The 17,154-nt window shown below is 42.4% G+C and overlaps 1 protein-coding gene across 8 annotated transcripts in view; it reads left to right on the forward strand.

Annotated features, from left to right (window-relative positions):
* Positions 1–17,154, forward strand: part of eps15l1a (epidermal growth factor receptor pathway substrate 15-like 1a) — a 146,184-nt gene that overhangs the window by 98,146 nt on the left and 30,884 nt on the right. For all 8 annotated transcript variants that reach the window (XR_003596731.1, XM_028026750.1, XM_028026749.1 and 5 more), the window contains 5 exons: positions 4,903–5,008; positions 5,220–5,270; positions 6,335–6,471; positions 6,595–6,658; positions 9,161–9,306. Coding sequence is in view for 7 of the 8 variants with exons in the window: in XM_028026750.1 (XP_027882551.1) it covers positions 4,903–5,008; positions 5,220–5,270; positions 6,335–6,471; positions 6,595–6,658; positions 9,161–9,306 (504 nt within the window). In the remaining variant the exon portion in view is untranslated. The remainder of the gene's footprint in view (positions 1–4,902; positions 5,009–5,219; positions 5,271–6,334; positions 6,472–6,594; positions 6,659–9,160; positions 9,307–17,154) is intronic.

A 17,154-nucleotide genomic window follows, 5' to 3' on the forward strand; every position in this document is an offset into this window, starting at 1 on the left:
TTTTATTCCATTTCTATTTTACACCTCCCAGGTCCGTTAACCAGTTTCTGACCCGACCAGAACCCCTCAGTGTAAATTACTTTGAGAAATAACGTGATTTGGTTCTATATAAAAACAGGCCTTAATGCCGAAAAATGATCAAATATTACAAGCCATACATGTCATACAAATGGAACAGATATAAAGTTACATTCACCATCCAGCACTGGGCCACACTTAGGGTTGACGCCAAGTGAGGCAAAGATTGTAGCGTGTGTTTAGCTTTATTCTTCTTTACAATCTGTACCCTCCCTAAAGGGTAGTTTAATCAGTTTCAGTCTGCGTATGTATTACTGGCGGCAGTCACACATAAACATGGTTATGTAAGCTGAAGCTGTTAGCAAATTAAAGAGGCTAAAAGAGATAGAGGAAAAAGCAGAATCCATTACACTAACCTGCAGAAAGTTTTAAAGAATGAAGTCTAAAGACTGAGTAATTGGAGTAATTGAGTAAGACCCAATGCAAGATACTTGTATTAATATTGTTTTAATCCTAAAACTCGCTATGTGATTTTGACAATGAGCTTGAGATGATTTAAAATGTGTAACTGCACTCAGTTGGAGGTAAATAGTAGGCGAAAGACAGTAGGAATAAAGGAGAACTGAAAGTAGAGCAAAGGTGACTGACTGGAGCATGAGATTCATGGCCCAGCACAAAAGAGGAACCACACTGAACAGGAAACAGATGGACGAGGAACTTAGACTGCTGAGAAAAGGCCTGAATGTGCAGGCTGAGGGATGGAGTGTGACCTGTGAGCAGGCCCAGACAAGAACACAGACATGACATAATGTCTCCAAAGAAAAAATGGATCTAAAACCATCTATGGACGGCCAATGAAGAAGCATGGCAACCGTGCTAGCCAATGCAAACACATTCACAGGGTGGAAACTCCTGCAAAAACTGATGCAAGAGGGGAACCTTTTGTTGTTTCCTCTAGGCAGCTTTGAGCCAAGATCAAGATGGTCAAAGAACTCTGCAGCTGAAGAAGAGCCGGGGCCACAGGTGGACTGAAGACTGCGAAAGGGATTCAACCTCTCAGCCCTGCAACCTGTGGCACCAAATTGCACTTCTCTCATCATCTGGATTAAGACCCCAAAGACAAAGGACAAAGGCAAAAAAGAGGAACTGCAGTTCTAACTCGCCACTCTTCCTGCCAGCACCCAAGGCCTGTGTAACCTCAACATCTACACTGAGGCGGAAGCTCATCAGACCTGCAGGGACGCCTGCCTTCATTGATCAGTTTCCTCCTCCTGCTGGGACACATTCTTTACCATATCTGGGATTTGAAATTCCATACGCCGACTCTCAAAATTTTCTTTTAGTTCTTTGTGTCAGCGGGGGAAAGATAGGTTAGATAAGATGATTGATTTTTCTTATTTTATTATTTCTGCTACTGAATTAAGCTGTACTGACCCTCACGTAACGTTGCCTACTAATAAAATATCTAACATAAAGTATAATCTAAAAGATGTGGTGGACATTTAATTAATGTGTCTCCTCAAATATGGTCGTAAAATAACTATGATGCTCGATTCTGGTTTTTATAGGTTGCCTTAGCCAATAAATAATGTAGTTAATACAACACCTCTGTGACTCGTAAACCAAGTCACTAAATTTTAACCTGGGCAAATTCGAAGAACATTTGGTAAAAAAAAAGGAGAGCGACCGTGAATGAGTGTGATCCGTGGGAGCTAATTTCACTCCTACTGCTAGTAAATTAGCCTGTTGAATGAAGCGAGTTGTGTCACTTGGATGAAGGTCGTTAATCCTTGGTGAATCTCCTCATCTAAATCCAACTAAAAGTTTCTTCATGAACTCTGTAGTGGGCTGCAGTTGGATTAGGTATTAACTCTCCTCTCATGAGAGGCAAGAGGATGTCTACGACAATGACATTGTGGGGTCCGAACAGGTGAGGTGGGGCGTGCAACATGTGGCACCCGAAAGAATCCCTGGGGTGGTTATGATCTAAATATCGATTGTCCACTCAAGTAGTGAATGGCAGAGAAGGCTTCACTAGTGTAAGTAATCTAAAAGAGTATGATTACCTGTGACTACTAAGAGAATGTTCACTGAAGACATGAATGGCAGAGACGGCTTTATTGACCATGGACTGGTATATGTAATCTGGAAGGGAGTAAGGTTACTGGTGATTGACCTAGCAGGCCTTAGTCACCACCCTCATAGCTGCACAGCGTGTAGGTGAGGAAAATGTAATGAATGAATATAATTCAATCTGGAGAGACCCAGACAGAGAAAAGGAAGACGATTAGAAAAGTTTATTAACATGCATGAATTAAGTCTTTGGTGCTCGGGCCCCGGCTGAGGACATCGATTATTGCAAAATTTGCGATAGGCTCAGATGAGCATTCCAGCTGCATCATCCCCCGGGACCCGGCACTGGTGGAGGAGGTTGGTGAAGAATGCGGCCGAAGGGCAGGGCGAGAGGAGGTGAAGGAGCGGTGGTGGATTGAACTCTGCTGGAAAGCGGAAGACGCCATGGATAGAGGTGCTTATCAGCTGGGACTTGGACAGTGATTGGACATGACGTATCTTGGACCAGCGTTGATTGGTCGACGGTGATGAGCGGGATGCACCGGTTGGATGATGGAGGTGGGGCTAGAAAGAGTCTTCCAGTTTGAATTTGCGCCTAGGCTTCCCTATACAAATTTCACTTTTTGAATGAAATTACTGATTTAAATAAACTTTTTCATGATATTCAAATTTTATGACCAGCACCTGTAAATGAGTAAAGTTAAAAAGTGAGATAAAACTGAGTTAAGTGCATCAGTTTGATGGCTGCAGGGTAGAAGCTGTTTCTTAGAGGTTTTGCTCTGGATGCTTCTCAGCTGTCGGTCAGAAGAGATGCTGAAACAGTCTGTGTGCAGGATGGGTGGAACCCTTCATGATGCCGAGTGCTTACCCCTGTGTAGAGGTCCGAGGTAGTGAGAAAGCTGCTCCCCACAGCTTTAACCATCCTCTACAGACTCATACACTCAGCAGCAGTGCAGATGAAGTGCCAAACAGTGATGTGGGTGCAGAGAATGCTCTTCACCACACAGCGATAGAAGCTCCGCAGGACTGAGCTCCCAAACCCTGACATTTGTTTGTCAAGCTAAAGGTGTTTTACAAAGATGCTTGTAAAATACAAACAATAAAAAGGTCCTATTATGTTCATTCAAAAATTCTCACCATTGTTCTGTGAAGGCCCGTACGTGTGAGTGTGTATATGCTTGTCTGTCCTTTATCTGTCTCTGTGTTGCCCTGCTACAGACTGGTGACTTGTCCAGGGTGTACCCTGCATCTTGTCTGGAATGTTAGCTGGAGATAGGCACCAGCACCTCCTGACTGGTGTACAGAAAATGGATGGATGGATGAATGTTCTGTGAAGGCTGGTTTATCTCTTTTCCCCAAATTGAGCGAAGCACTTTATCTACCAAAAGTCAAATTAGTTTAGATATTTACAAATCAAAAACTTTGTTCAAAAAATGTTTAACTGCTTTCCAAACTGTGCAAACGATTAAATAGTGTAAGGATTTGGTTTTTTCCCTGTGTTGTTAGGTTTTTGTGTGTCGTTTTCAGTTAACTGAGTCTCCGTGTTGTCCTCTCTACCCCTTGATTGTTTGCAACTGTTTCTCCTTCCCTGATTATCCTCTCTGTATTTAATGTCACCTGTGTTCCATGTTCTTTGTTGGGTCCTTGTCATATCTGTCTGTCCAACCGTCTTGTCGCAGCTTGGCTTGTCAATTTGCCAGTTGCTACCAGCTCTGAGCTGTTTATGTCTGCTCATCTGTGCTGCCTGGATTCTACACTTTGGATTTGCTCTCTGTCTCCTCGCCTCCAGCCATAGTCCCCATGGTCATGGGATTCCAGGCAGCCAGGCTGGCACTTGGTCGACAGGTGGCATGGCTGGGGGCAAGGCCCTCACCTGTAAGTGGGTGCTCCAAACCTCCCTGTGGTTCTCCGTCGCCCTTTCCCTGTGGTACTTCATCAACTCCCAGTGTCCCCTCGTCGCCCTCTGCCGACTCCTTGTTACCCCCCAGAGACTTCTCGTCGCTCACCAGCGCACCCTCTGAGTCTCTGCCTCCGCCTCCCCTCATGCCCTCTACCGAGTCCCTGTGGCCCCCAGTCGTATGTGTGAAGGCCCAGACTGCTCCATTGTCGCCCTCCGGGCCTCTTCTGAGGGGTCCGCCCGCCGGACCTTTTTTTTTTTAACTTTCTTTTTTTTTTATTGTTTTGTACTGAGCTTATTCTGTTTTTGGTTCCCTGGACTATTGAAAGACTGTTTGATTATTTTAATTTCAGATATGTAGATATTACGGTAATAACGCAAGCTGGATCAAGTTATAAGGATTATACAAACAATTTATAGACTCACTGAATCCAATGAGGGAGAAAGAAAGCTGGCTTAAGTCATTATTAATTTTAATAGCATTGTTAATTTTCATTATGAAACTATATGAAATTTAATTGTTCATTTTTATTCATTTTAATTTAATTTATTTTTATTAGCCTTTGTTATTATTTCAGTACATTCTTCAACATTTCATACACAACGAACATGAAAAAACTGTGATACAAGGTTAAAATAAATGCACATATCTTTAAATCATATTAATAGAAGTTAATTATCTTGTTTATTGGAATATAGCATGCCAAAATACATATCCATTGTTCCTTGAAAAATCTGTCATTCAGATGTAAATGAAAAGCATAAAATGAGTTTAATCAAGAGTAGATGGTGTAACCACGTTGTAAGCCAGCCATACCACATGTTTAGTAAAGTTGAAGAACTCTACTGATAGTCTTTGGTGTTTATGCCTCTGGTCATTTACACAATCTGAAAAATCTTTTCTCATATCACAGGAAGATATATTCAAAGTTAAGCCATCAGTGTTCTACAATCGGCCTCAAGACCTTCAGTCGGACCTTTTCAACTCTGAAGACCCATTTAAAACAGACCCATTCAAAGGTTGTTGCACCCTTTACTTTTTCCCCTCTCCCTCTTATTATCTTGTCTTATACAGAAGGCAGCTTCCCTGCACTAATTTCTTTTACTGTCCCATTTCTTGGGTTTTCTTATTTCCATACAGAATTTTGTCCCTTTTTTTGTTGCTAACAGATTTTATTCTTCCCTTCTCACCTTATGTTTTCTCTTACTGTACATGTTTTTTCTATTTTAGGTGACCCATTTGAAAGTGACCCATTTGGAAAGGCATCATCTACATCTACAGGTACTTTTTAACGACTTTTATTTTAGAAACTAATCAAGTCAGATAACTTCAGTGCAGTCACTATTGTCAGTCGGAAAAAAACTTTGGCATGGATTACACTTGACTTTGATCTAAACCAAAGTTTTTTGCCTTTAAATTATGTCGAAAATTCTAGGAACCATCAGTAAAGCTGCAGTTTTTATTTATTTATTATTGACCTGCAGTCTGTAGGCCAATCTGATGCCATACAGATGAAGTGATTGATTAAGCAGGGTTTTTTTCAGACGTTCAGGTCCAAAAACAACTTCAGTCTTGTCAGAATTTAAAAGGAGAAAGTTTAATGTCATCCAAACTTTAATGTCCTCAAAGAGATCCCTTTAATCTACCCAGTGGATTGGATTCATCAGATTTTATGAATAGACATAGATGAATCCTAACATAATTGATGATTTCCTAGCTAAACTTCACACCACTCTAACAATCTGGAAATCATTGATCCCTCCCTTTATTATTTTTTTGTAAACAAAAAACGAGAAAGCTTATAACAAGAACATAAAGCTTGGTAATAAGTTTATTTTCACAGAATCAGTTGTTTGTATTAAGCTCACGAAAGTGATGACAGTCCATTGCTGTATGTCTATTCCCATTTTAGTCAGAAGATTTTCATAATTGCACTTAGCTGTTTCGGTTACGTCTTTGGGGATTAGAACACTAAGGTATTTCAGTGTGGTTTTGTCCAATCCACACTGCACAACAGACTGCAGGACTGCACAACGGATATTGAAAATGTTCTTGTTGAATAGTTAACAATGCATTCTTGTTACAGTTCATATTGTTGTAGCTACAGTGTGCCTAAATACATCAACTGTGTGTGGCTGACCTTAGGAGAAACGGTGTTAACAATGACATTTCACCAACAGTGGATATCCTGTCTGCTATGGCGACAATGGAAATAACACTAAATAGTTTTGTTGTAAGCCTATGCTTTGGGCGCATAGACATCTCATCAGCATTGGGATGTTCTTTACCTTTTTTGGTCACGCCTGAATAATACATAATTATACGTTCCAATATTTTGCCTTCAGATCCCTTTGAAGGAGATCCTTTTAAAGAATCGGATCCATTCAAGGCTTCATCTGAAGATTTTTTTAAGAAGACTACAAAGATGGATCATTTTTCCACAACAGATCCTTTTTGTAAAAGTGCTACTTTACCCTCCAAGGTATTTGCAAAGTTAAGACTACTGTACAGAATACCATGACTTGTGTTAAAAATACTTCCTTAATGACTTTATTCTGAATCTTACTGTGCTTATATTGACAGTTGTTTTTTCTTTTGTCTGCAGCAAACGAGTCACTTTGCAGGAGGTGACCCATTTTCTACAAACCACCAGAAACCCAGAGGATCAGGTACAATTAATCATTAAATTTGATCTTTGCACCTGTAAATATTGTGTACACTAGTTTCTTCTTTCTCTGTCAAATTAGAGCATTGCTCTAGATTTTGGATAATGACTGATCTGAGTGTTGCCGTAAGTAGGCTACGTAGTGTCTTGGTTTTATCCAAACATTCATTGCGGTGTTTGTTAAAGCAAAATTTGCCACCAAGCACGCCAAGTCTGACACTCCTTGTTCATCTTTTCACTTAATGCAGATTAATGTAATATTACGTATTACATTACGTAATATTAATGTGTTTTTTTATATTATTCATTATCCTGATGTGTGTAGGAGTAGACCCAATCGTAGCAGGCAGTAGACGTAGTTAATGTGGATATTTTTAATGAAGAAAATGAACTAACAAAAATCCAAAATCCAGGGGAACAAGGAAATCCAAAACACAAGGAAACGGGAGACACGAGGTTAACAAAGGTAGTGACTAGCAACATGGTGAGCAGGGTAACGAGACGGACTAGCAAGTTGTGACTGAGATGGAGGAGCTTAAATACTGGGAGGTAATAAATGGAACAATGGACCTAACTAGATGAGAGGAAAGTAGTTGGCACAGGAACTAGCTGAGGGGCGGGGAGAAGATGGCACAAGGAAGCTAAGAAGATCTGCTGGGGAAAACAAAAGGGAGGAAACGGGGAGCTGAAAATACTTCTAATACAGAAGACACATTAAGAGTAAAGAAAACCTGATACATTAGAGAGACAAAGACATGAGGGGAAACCCAGGGGCGCTGTATAGGGGGGAAATGTTATGACAATTCCAAGGACCCCTGACCAACAGGGGTCCTTCCATAATTTTTATTTATTTATTTATTTATTTTGTTCATAGAAAAAAAATAGGGCCCTGTCAATTACAAAATTATATTGTGTTTTCTAAAATTATTTTTAACAGTAAAAATGAAATGTTCCCCCTCCCAGACCAAAAAGCCCACATTTGCCTTGAAACCCCTGGATCTGCATGAAATGGTTTATTCCTGCTTAGCGCTTGACGGTGACGGTGTTCAGCAGCAGTCAGAAGACAAGAACGACTGTGGCAGTTACTATGCTGCTAAGAAAAATAATAAAGTTAGGTTTTCAAAAAATAGAGACAGAGAGAAAAAGGTAAAAGTGTCAATTTGTAACCCAGTTTTTCTCTGAGAGTTGGGCAGACTGTGTAAGATTATCAACCATTTAGCATAGTTAGCTTAGCTACAGACTACTGCGTGTCTCTATTTCACAAACATTTAATTAATTTAGAAAAGAAATTACCAACATATTCATATATTGAACTTGTCCCTGTACCTTTTACCACACTTAACAGGTGAGTCAGTCAGCAGCAGCTCTAACCCTCGTCCCTTCTGACCCGTCCTCTCCTAAGTGAAATTAAAAATGCAGTATGTAACTTTTAGATATATATTTATTTTTTTACATTTTGGTTAAAACTGTCATTATGTTGTGACAGTATGACATGAGAGATAATCTGTGAAAAATCTATTTCCTCTGCCTTCTCCCACTGCTATCTAGAAACAACTAATCAGAGACAGGAGAGTTTAAGCGTTGACAGTCACAATCTCATGTGGCTGCTCCTCCCTATGCTAGTGCAGTCTGTTGTGAATGCTCAGTCTAGTTAGCATAGCTACTAGGAGTATCTAGGAGGATTAAATGAAAATGAGCTACAATCACTTAAAGCTCGACATGGACTTAAACATACAATAATAAGATAACCTAAGGTAACCATAGAATAAATGTAACTAGAAACACTATGAAGGACTGAAAGCAACAAGACAATTCTAATCACACAAACCTCAAATAATAAAACTGAAATGACCATGAAGGGCTAACCTAAAGTGAACTAAAACATAATGATAAATAAGATGCAAAACCGAAACCAAAAACCCAGAGTCCTGACATTCATACACTTTGACAACCCTAGTTTAAACCCCAACCAGGTCTAGATAATTGACGTTTTTTCCCCTGCCTTTTTAACAGGCTCTTCCCTTGCCTCTCAGCCATGCTGCTTCCTGCTTGCTCTGTTTTGATGCCAGCCGATTATGTCATCAACAAGCATGTTTTCGGTTAGCCGGTAGACTACAGAGGCCAAATTTCATTTCTACTATATACCGAATTACTACTTTCTGCAAGATTTAAAAGTGTGTTTTTTTTTGTTGAAGTTTTAACCATTCTTCCGACACAGTCTTCGTCAAGTCTGTCACTGATGTACAATAAGTGGTCATGGTTGACAACCTGCGCTTTATTTATAATCAAAGATGTTCTGTCTAGTCAAGGTCATATAAAACTGACTCATTCATGTCTTTATAGGTCTTGCTTTGTGCACTGTCATGTTGGAACAGGAAGGCACCATCTCCAAACTGTTCTCACAAAATTTGAAGCAAAAGTCTTCAGATATCTGTGTTTGCTGAATCTTTAGAAACCTGTTTTTTTAGTTTCTTTCACTGGAACACTGTTACCATGTTATTTTCAGATCTGTTCTCCACACTGGATCCCTTTGGGAGTAGTACGTTCAACAGTGCCACAAACAGCTGCACTGACTTTGCAGACTTCAGCCACATGTCAAAAGCCAGAGACCCCTTTGAAGGAAGGGCCAACTGGCTTCCAGATTATCAGAAGGTATGGTACTACGCCATTTTTAGTTAACCATGAACAAGTAGGACCGAGCTGTTAATATTGTTCATTAAAAAAGAACTTGAGATGGTTTAACCTGAAGTCACAAATAAAATTTATGTAGGGCTATTACACAGCCCTACATAATAGAAATCAATAGAAATATTTAATTGTCCATAGTTGTCTCACAATTAATTACAAATTAATTGAAGGTTTTTCAAAAATTTCTAATGTACTTTAACAATATTTTAAGCTTATTATATTACTTTAACTCTTCCAGATTCTTAGTGCGATGCTCAGGATTCCTGGGGGTGTCTTGTCTGTCTGTCAGTTCCCAAAACCACACACACACAAAAACTCGCTGGGGTGAGGGGACGCTCTTGAGCAGTAATGGAGTAGACCTGTTTTGTAGAGCTCTGTGTCACTGCCCCTGTTTAACATTTAATTACTGCACCAAAGTTCTTCATTTTTTTCACTGGAAGACCAGTAGACACTTGTTATTGCAATATATTGCAGTTTTGGTTGATTACACCATGCCAATGAAAGACAAAACTCAGAAATTGACAGCTCAGGCAAGCTTAGCTGCTAGCAACGAGGCTAGAGGGGTTGCAATTCTTATGTGCAAGTCCACTCCGGTTATTTTTGACTTCATGTCTGCAGACTCAAAGGGGAGTCTGAGTCACTGGTGAAATCAATTCCATCCCAGTGGCTCTTTTAAATTCAAATTGCGACTGCTTTGATTTTTTTTTTTTTTTTTGGAAGATTTTTGACATTGTTGCACAATGCAATAATCAAGATATAATTATAGGAGGCGACTTCAATTGTTATCTCGATCCCGTATTGGATAGGTCCTCCAATAAGGTTGATTCTCCTCTGAAATCAGTGGCAGTTATATATGATTTCATGAAATCACAAAATTTTGTTTATCTGGAGTTTAAGCATCCTTTTGATCGTAAATACAATTTTTTTCACCCACACATGACCAGAATTGGTCACTTTTTTATTGATTCTAACTTAATTTCACGTATTATGTATGACAGCATCTTAATTTCAGATCACGTCCCTCTTTTAACACAGATCCACTTTAACCTTGATGCTCCTTTGTTTAATTGGAAATGTATCACCCCTAAATACAAACAAATCATTTCAAGACTATATTTCAAGAGTATATCAGCCAAGACTTCAGATTTTCTTGTTTAATGTCAATGGAGAAGTATCTGACTCAGTTTTTTGGGAGTCATTTAAAGTGGTATTAAGGGGCAGCATTATTTCTTATCAGTCTTCAATTAACAAGGCCAGATCACAGCGTCTTTCACATATTGAGGCTAAATTGGCAGTGTTGGAGTACAACTATCAGACAGTGTTGGGTAAGTTACTTTAAAAATGTAATCCGTTACAGTTACAAGTTACCTTGTTTAAAATGTAATTGTAGTGTAACTTTTTCGATTACTTTTAAAAAGTAATGTAACTAATTACTTTTGATTACTTTTTGATTACTTTGAGGTCTTAATGAGTATTGACCCATGTTCAACATTTAATTTTTGAGAACTGAGTGGGAACCTTGAAAGAGCACTAAGCTGAGAGGGAATTGCTGACAGGCAATCACAGGAGGTCCACAAGAAGAGATGCCAGCACCAGGCATGTAAGATTTTCTCAGACTCCTCTCATCAGGCCATACTCTTTTCTGCTCCTCCCCCAGGCTCTACCATTTACACAGTTTGCAGACTAACACAAGCAGGTTCAGAAACCACTTCTTTCCTACAGTGGTCACCTTATTGAACTCTTCCCAAAGACCAGTCTTTCCTTCCCCTCTATCCATACCTTACTGTACCATCCCAACATTTGTACAGTGTTCCTCTTCAATTCGCACCTGTATAGCCCTATCTACAGTGGCTCTGCACATACATGCATTTCCCTAGGGGTAATTTATTTATTCTGCTGCACATATCTATCAACCATCTTTCCTTACCCTAGCTGTGAATAACTGCATTTTATCTCTAAATACTGCATGCTGTACAATCTTCACATGTTGCACTTGATTAGATGCCAATCTGCATTTCATTACTTCATACATGTGCAATGACAATGAAGTGCTCTAGTTTAGTAATAAATAAGCAAAGTAAGACTTTTACATCACATTTTATTTTTCTTGATTTTTTCTTTGCACACCCTTGCTTGTAAAATTAAACACGGCACAATACAGTGCATCAAGAATTAAGATGGACGATGGGTAGTCAAGTTAGTCACTGAACATTTAACAGTCAATGGAATGTTGACAAAAATAGAAGTGTTTGCAACATATCATTCAAAATCAAAACGGGAAAAACAATAGTTTTCCAAAATCACACAATCACTATGTTAGACAAACAAAACAACTGTGGACACTACAACGTAGTGTCAAGGGTTAAGTCAAAATCGAATACCAGCTTGTTTACACGTTCCTGTGACACATTGAACGCTGGTGTGATCCTTGCTTGCTTCAAGGGGGGTTGAGTAGCTGCTGGGGTAGAACTGCCTGCCAGGTCATCTTCCCGAGTGCCTTTCAGAAGAACGCCTGGATGCTTCCTCTGAAAAGAGAGAGAGAGAAAAAGATAGAAGAAAAATATACTATAATTAATAATTATATGTTCAAAGTAGCATTAATTAGGGCCTGCCCATAGCAATGCATAAGGAGAGTAGTGACTGACTTATGAAGCAAGTTATAAAATTCCACAAGCTAGTGACTACTATTTAGCTAAGCTTAGCATTGATGCTAATTTTTAGCATCAGAACGCTGGGTCCAAACCGACGGGCACACTTTGGCAGGCCCCAGTTAAATTTCTTCAGGAATTTTCTAGTTTACTTTATGTTCATCATGAAAACCATAACACTAGCACATTGCATACAATGTCTCATGGGAAAGAATAGATTCCAACGTTTGTCATGCATCAACACCAAACAGTCAAATATTCGTAAAACAATACGCTTCGTCTATCAGTGAGTTGCACTTACCTCTAAATGTTTCCTCAGGTTTGACATAGATTGCTTCTTGATAGCCGGCAAACTCTTCTTGCACTGCACGGTTAAATTTGAGCCATTTTCACATATGTAAATGAAATGCTCCTTATATTTCTAGTGCTGGAAGGCTGTCATTTTTGATGCGCTGCTTGAGCTGAAATGGAACCGTCCGCTGCTTGCTGTTCCTCCAGGAGGCTCCACCAGCACAGGATGGACCATCAGTGGCATTGCGGCTGGCAAATATGATAGAGACAAGGAGCCGTAGTGGGAAACGGCGATATAGGGCGCAAAGCAATAAAAATATCATTACATATATCGCAAAGGTTTTTGTTCATATTTTTTTAAAAATGTAACTAAATTTGTAATTCTTAATATTTTCGGAAGTAACTGTAACTGAATTACATATTTTCTCATTGTAACTGTAACGAATTACAGTTACTCTTTTTTTGTAATTAAATTACGTAACATCGTTACATGTAATCCGTTACTACCCAACACTGCTATCAGAATACAAATGATGAAAGGCCGCCAGGCTTTACTTGCCCCCTTTCCCACAACCGTCTGCCAGGCTAAGCGTTGCTTGTTTTTGTTTATTTAAAAAAAAATCTTTTTTTTTATAAACCATACTGCAAGCATCTCTGCTGCACTGAATATATCATTAGCAGGACAGAATCATTGTCAACGGATAGTTGATTAATCGCATTGGCTGCCTCGCGCGCTGTTGCAGTTTGATCTCTGAAGTTTACCGTTGTGCAGATTGCACACCCAATCTTTCACTCAAACTAGAAATGGGCTTACCATGGGCATTTATATTAATCACCCGTGAGGACTCATGTTTCTTTGGAGAATTTTTCATTAAGGTATGTGTCAAGTTTAAATGCAACTTTGTTTTCTCTGCTTGCACAGTTCAATGTGAACCCCAAATCACTTTCAGAGGTGTGTTGAGTGAGCAGCAGGAATAATACATCTTTGTGAACAAAGAATTATGTGTGCCGTGTGCGTTTATATCTCACACATGCTGCCTAGTGCTGGACTCTGTCTGTGCTGATAAAGTTCATGTATCTGTTCCAGGTTAGACAATGTGTTATTGTGCCGGAAGTTCAGCCTGTGGAGGAAATGTTGCACTTGCCTCGTAGTCATGCAGCATGCTGGTTTTATTTTTGTTTTATTTTTTGCGGCGATACGAAGTCGCAAAAAATATGCAATGTTGGATGCAGTGCTGAATAAGCGCTCACTCTCAATGCTTGTGCAGGGTGCAGGCAGGTATACTATTGCTACTGTGGCAAGGCCAGGGAAGCGTTCCTTGTTAGCTTTCCAGTTTTCCAATGATGATGCACTTCGAGAGATGGGTGGCTCCATGAGGCAGACTATCATCTCTGTTGGTGTTGCACCTACGGCGTGAACCTGCTGCATGGTTTCTTCTGCCAGGATTTCACCAAATATGGAAGAGAAGGAACTTGGTCATGGGATTTTCTCTGCTGTTAGGGTTAGGGCTAGGCTCGCCCTGTGTGGCAGAGGGTGAGCCTCAGGCAGAGCTGAGATGGAGTTCAGGCAGAGCTACGTCTGGAAAATATTTATGTCCCAGGGCTCCAAGTGCAAGAGCAATCTGCGAAACCCGGCATCTTCCACCACTGAGAATGGTTGGTCGTGTAGTCCGATGAATTCCATTATTTTTCTGGTAACTTGTTTTGCCTTCTGACTTTCAGGTTCATACGAACGAGTGTTGGTAGCTTCTCTCTGACTGCTCCCGGTGTCTTTTTCTGATTCTGTGCTGTGAGCTTCAAAAACTCACCATACTCTGCCAAGTGATTGTTTTTTAGATGTCTTATTAAATTTGTGGTCTTGAAGGATTTTGATATGCTACCCTCTATAAGCATTTCGCTAGGCAGGCTGATCAACCGACTCATCAGGACCGGGAGTATCTGCGGCGGTTAAGATTGTAGATCCCACGCCCTGGAACCGGGCCCCGCCCTCGAGATTTGAACTCGAGCGGTGTTGTTGGACTTCTGTGCTCGTCATGGATTGTCCATAGCGAACACCATGTTCAAGCATAAGGGTGTCCATATGTGCACTTGGCACAGGACACCTAGGCCACAGTTCGATGATCGACTTTGTAATCGTTTCATCGGATCTGCGGCCATATGTCTTGGACACTCAGGTGAAGAGAGGTGCGGAGCTGTCCACTGACCACTACCTGGTGGTGAGTTGGCTCCGGTGGTGGCAGAGGAAGCTGGTCAGACCTGGCAGGCCCAAACGTGTTGTGAGGGTCTGCTGGGAACGTCTGGCGGAATCCCCTGTGAGACAGGGCTTTAACTCACATCTCCGGCAAAACTTCAAACATGTTCCGGAGGAGGTGGGGGACATGGAGTCTGAGTGGATCGTGTTCCGTGCCTCCATTGTCGTGGAGCTGTGGCCGCAAGGTTGTCGGTGCCTGTAAGAGCCTTATGGTTGAAATGAGCAGTTACTGATGTGGCAGGAGCACACGGCTTTGACACTTGGGTGGTGGGTGTGTCGAGGTGGGCGTGACTGTCACTAAGGTATGAATGGGAGCCATACTGGCGCGCTGATTGTATGTATGAGGAAGCGGGTGCGCCGGTGGTGGTCATAATTTCTGTTGACCGTGTTGTAATGTCGCTTATTGTTAGCCACATCGTATGGTTTAGCCTGGTCAGTATGTGTCAGTCCATGTAAAATCTGAAGTATGACAGTCAAGTGGAATAAATTGATGATTGCAACAACAACCTGAAGCGACTTGGAGTATAATGAAGCACGCGTCGGACAGTTTGAAATTCACCGCGTTAACCCAGTGCGGCCCTATACAATACCGCTAGTTTACTGCACATTTAGTGCCTGTCACGGCGGCAACCCTCGAACCTGTTGGTGGACACCTTCGGTGAGGGATGCCGTCAGGCTGAAGAAGGAGTCCTATCGGGCCTTTTTGGCCTGTGGGACCCTGGAAGCAGCTGATGGGTACCGGCGGGCGAAGTGGCATGCGGCTTGGGTGGTTGCTGAGGCAAAAACTCGGGCATGGGAGGAGTTTGGAGAGGCCATGGAGAAAGACTTCCATACGGCTTCGAGACTTTGCAATATCGCATGGACATCGGGGGCAGTTCCCCTGGATTGGCAGACTAGGGTGGTGGTCCCCCTGTTCAAAAAAGGGGACCGGAGGGTGTGCTCCAATTATAGAGGGGTCACACTCTTAAGCCTGCCTGGCAAGGTCTATTGAGGGGTCCTAAAGAGGAGAGTCCGTTGGATAGTCGAACCTCAGATTCAGGAAGAACAGTGTGGTTTTCGTCCTGGTCATGGAACACTGGACCAGCTCTACACCCTCGGCAGGGTCCTGGAGGGTGCATGGGAGTTCGCCCAACCAGTCTACATGTGTTTTGTGGACTCGGAGAAGGCGTACGACCATGTCCCTCTTGGAGCCCTGTGGGGGGTTCTCCGGGAGTATGGTGTGCCGGGCCCTTTGATACGGGCTGTCAGGTCCCTGTATGACCGGTGTCAGAGTCTGGCCCGCATTGCCGGCAGTTTCCGGTGAGAGTTGGACTCTGCCAGGGCTGCCCTTTGTCACCCATTCTGTTCATCACTGTCATGGACAGAATTTCTAGGCGCAGACAAGGTGTTGAGGGGATCCGATTTGGTGGCCTTAGGATCTCATCTTTGCTTTTTGCAGATGATGTGGTCCTTCTGGCTTCATCAGGTCATGATCTGCAGCTCTCGCTGGAGCGATTTGCAGCAGAGTGTGAAGCGGCTGGGATGAGGATCAGTGCCTCCAAATCCGAGGCCATGGTCTTGAGCCAGAAAAGGGTAGAGTGCCTTCTCCGGGTTGGGGGCGGGGGGTGTCCTGCCCCAAGTGGAGGAGTTCAAGTATCTCAGGATCTTGTTCATGAATGAGGGAAGAAGGGAGCGGGAGATCGACAGGCAGATTGGCGCAGTGTCTGCCGTCAAGCGGGCGCTGTACCGGTCCGTCATGGTGAAGAGAGAGCTGAGCCAAAAAGCGAAGCTCTCGATTTACTGGTCGATCTACGTTTTCATGAGCTTTGGGTCGTGACCGAAAGAACAAGATCGCGGATACAAGCGCCCGAAATGGGTTTTCTCCGTAGGGTGGCTGGGCTCTCCCTTAGAGATAGGGTGAGAAGCTCAGTCATCTGGGAGGGACTCAGAGTAGAGCCGCTGCTCCTTCACATCGAGAGGAGCCAGTTGAGGTGGCTCGGGCATCTGGTCAGGATGCCTCCTGGACGCCTCCCTGGTGAGGTGTTCCGGGCACGTCCCACCGGGAGGAGGCCCCGGGGAAGACCCAGGACACGCTGGAGGGACTATGTCTCTCGGCTGGCCTGGGAACGCCTCGGGACTCCCCCGGAAGATCTGGAAGAAGTGGCCGGGGAGAGGGAAGTCTGTTCCTCCCTTCTGAAGCTGCTATCCCCGCGACCTGACCCCGGATAAGCGGAAGAAGTTGGATGGATGGATGGATGGATGGATGGATGGATGGATGGATGGATGGATGGATGAATGGATGGATGGATGTTTTTATGATGTAAAGCACTTTGAAATGCCTTGTTGCTGAAATATGCTGGACAAATAAAACTTGATTGATTGATAGAATCACTGATCAGACCCAAAATGCAGGTGTGTTGAGGAACTGAGTCCTGTTCCATCTGGGGTGCCCAAAGTCGGTCCTCGAGGGCCGGCATCCTGCTTGTTTTAGTTCTCTCCCTGGTTTAACACACCTGGATCAAATGATGGCTTGTTAGAAGGTCTAAGAAGAATACTGACACGCTGGTTGATACTACCAGGGAGAGAACTAAAACATGCAGGATGCCGGCCCTCGAGGACCGACTTTGGGCACCCCTGATCTGG

The sequence above is a fragment of the Xiphophorus couchianus genome, chromosome 9 (genome assembly GCF_001444195.1).
Source record: "Xiphophorus couchianus chromosome 9, X_couchianus-1.0, whole genome shotgun sequence".
Lineage (NCBI taxonomy): Eukaryota > Metazoa > Chordata > Actinopteri > Cyprinodontiformes > Poeciliidae > Xiphophorus > Xiphophorus couchianus.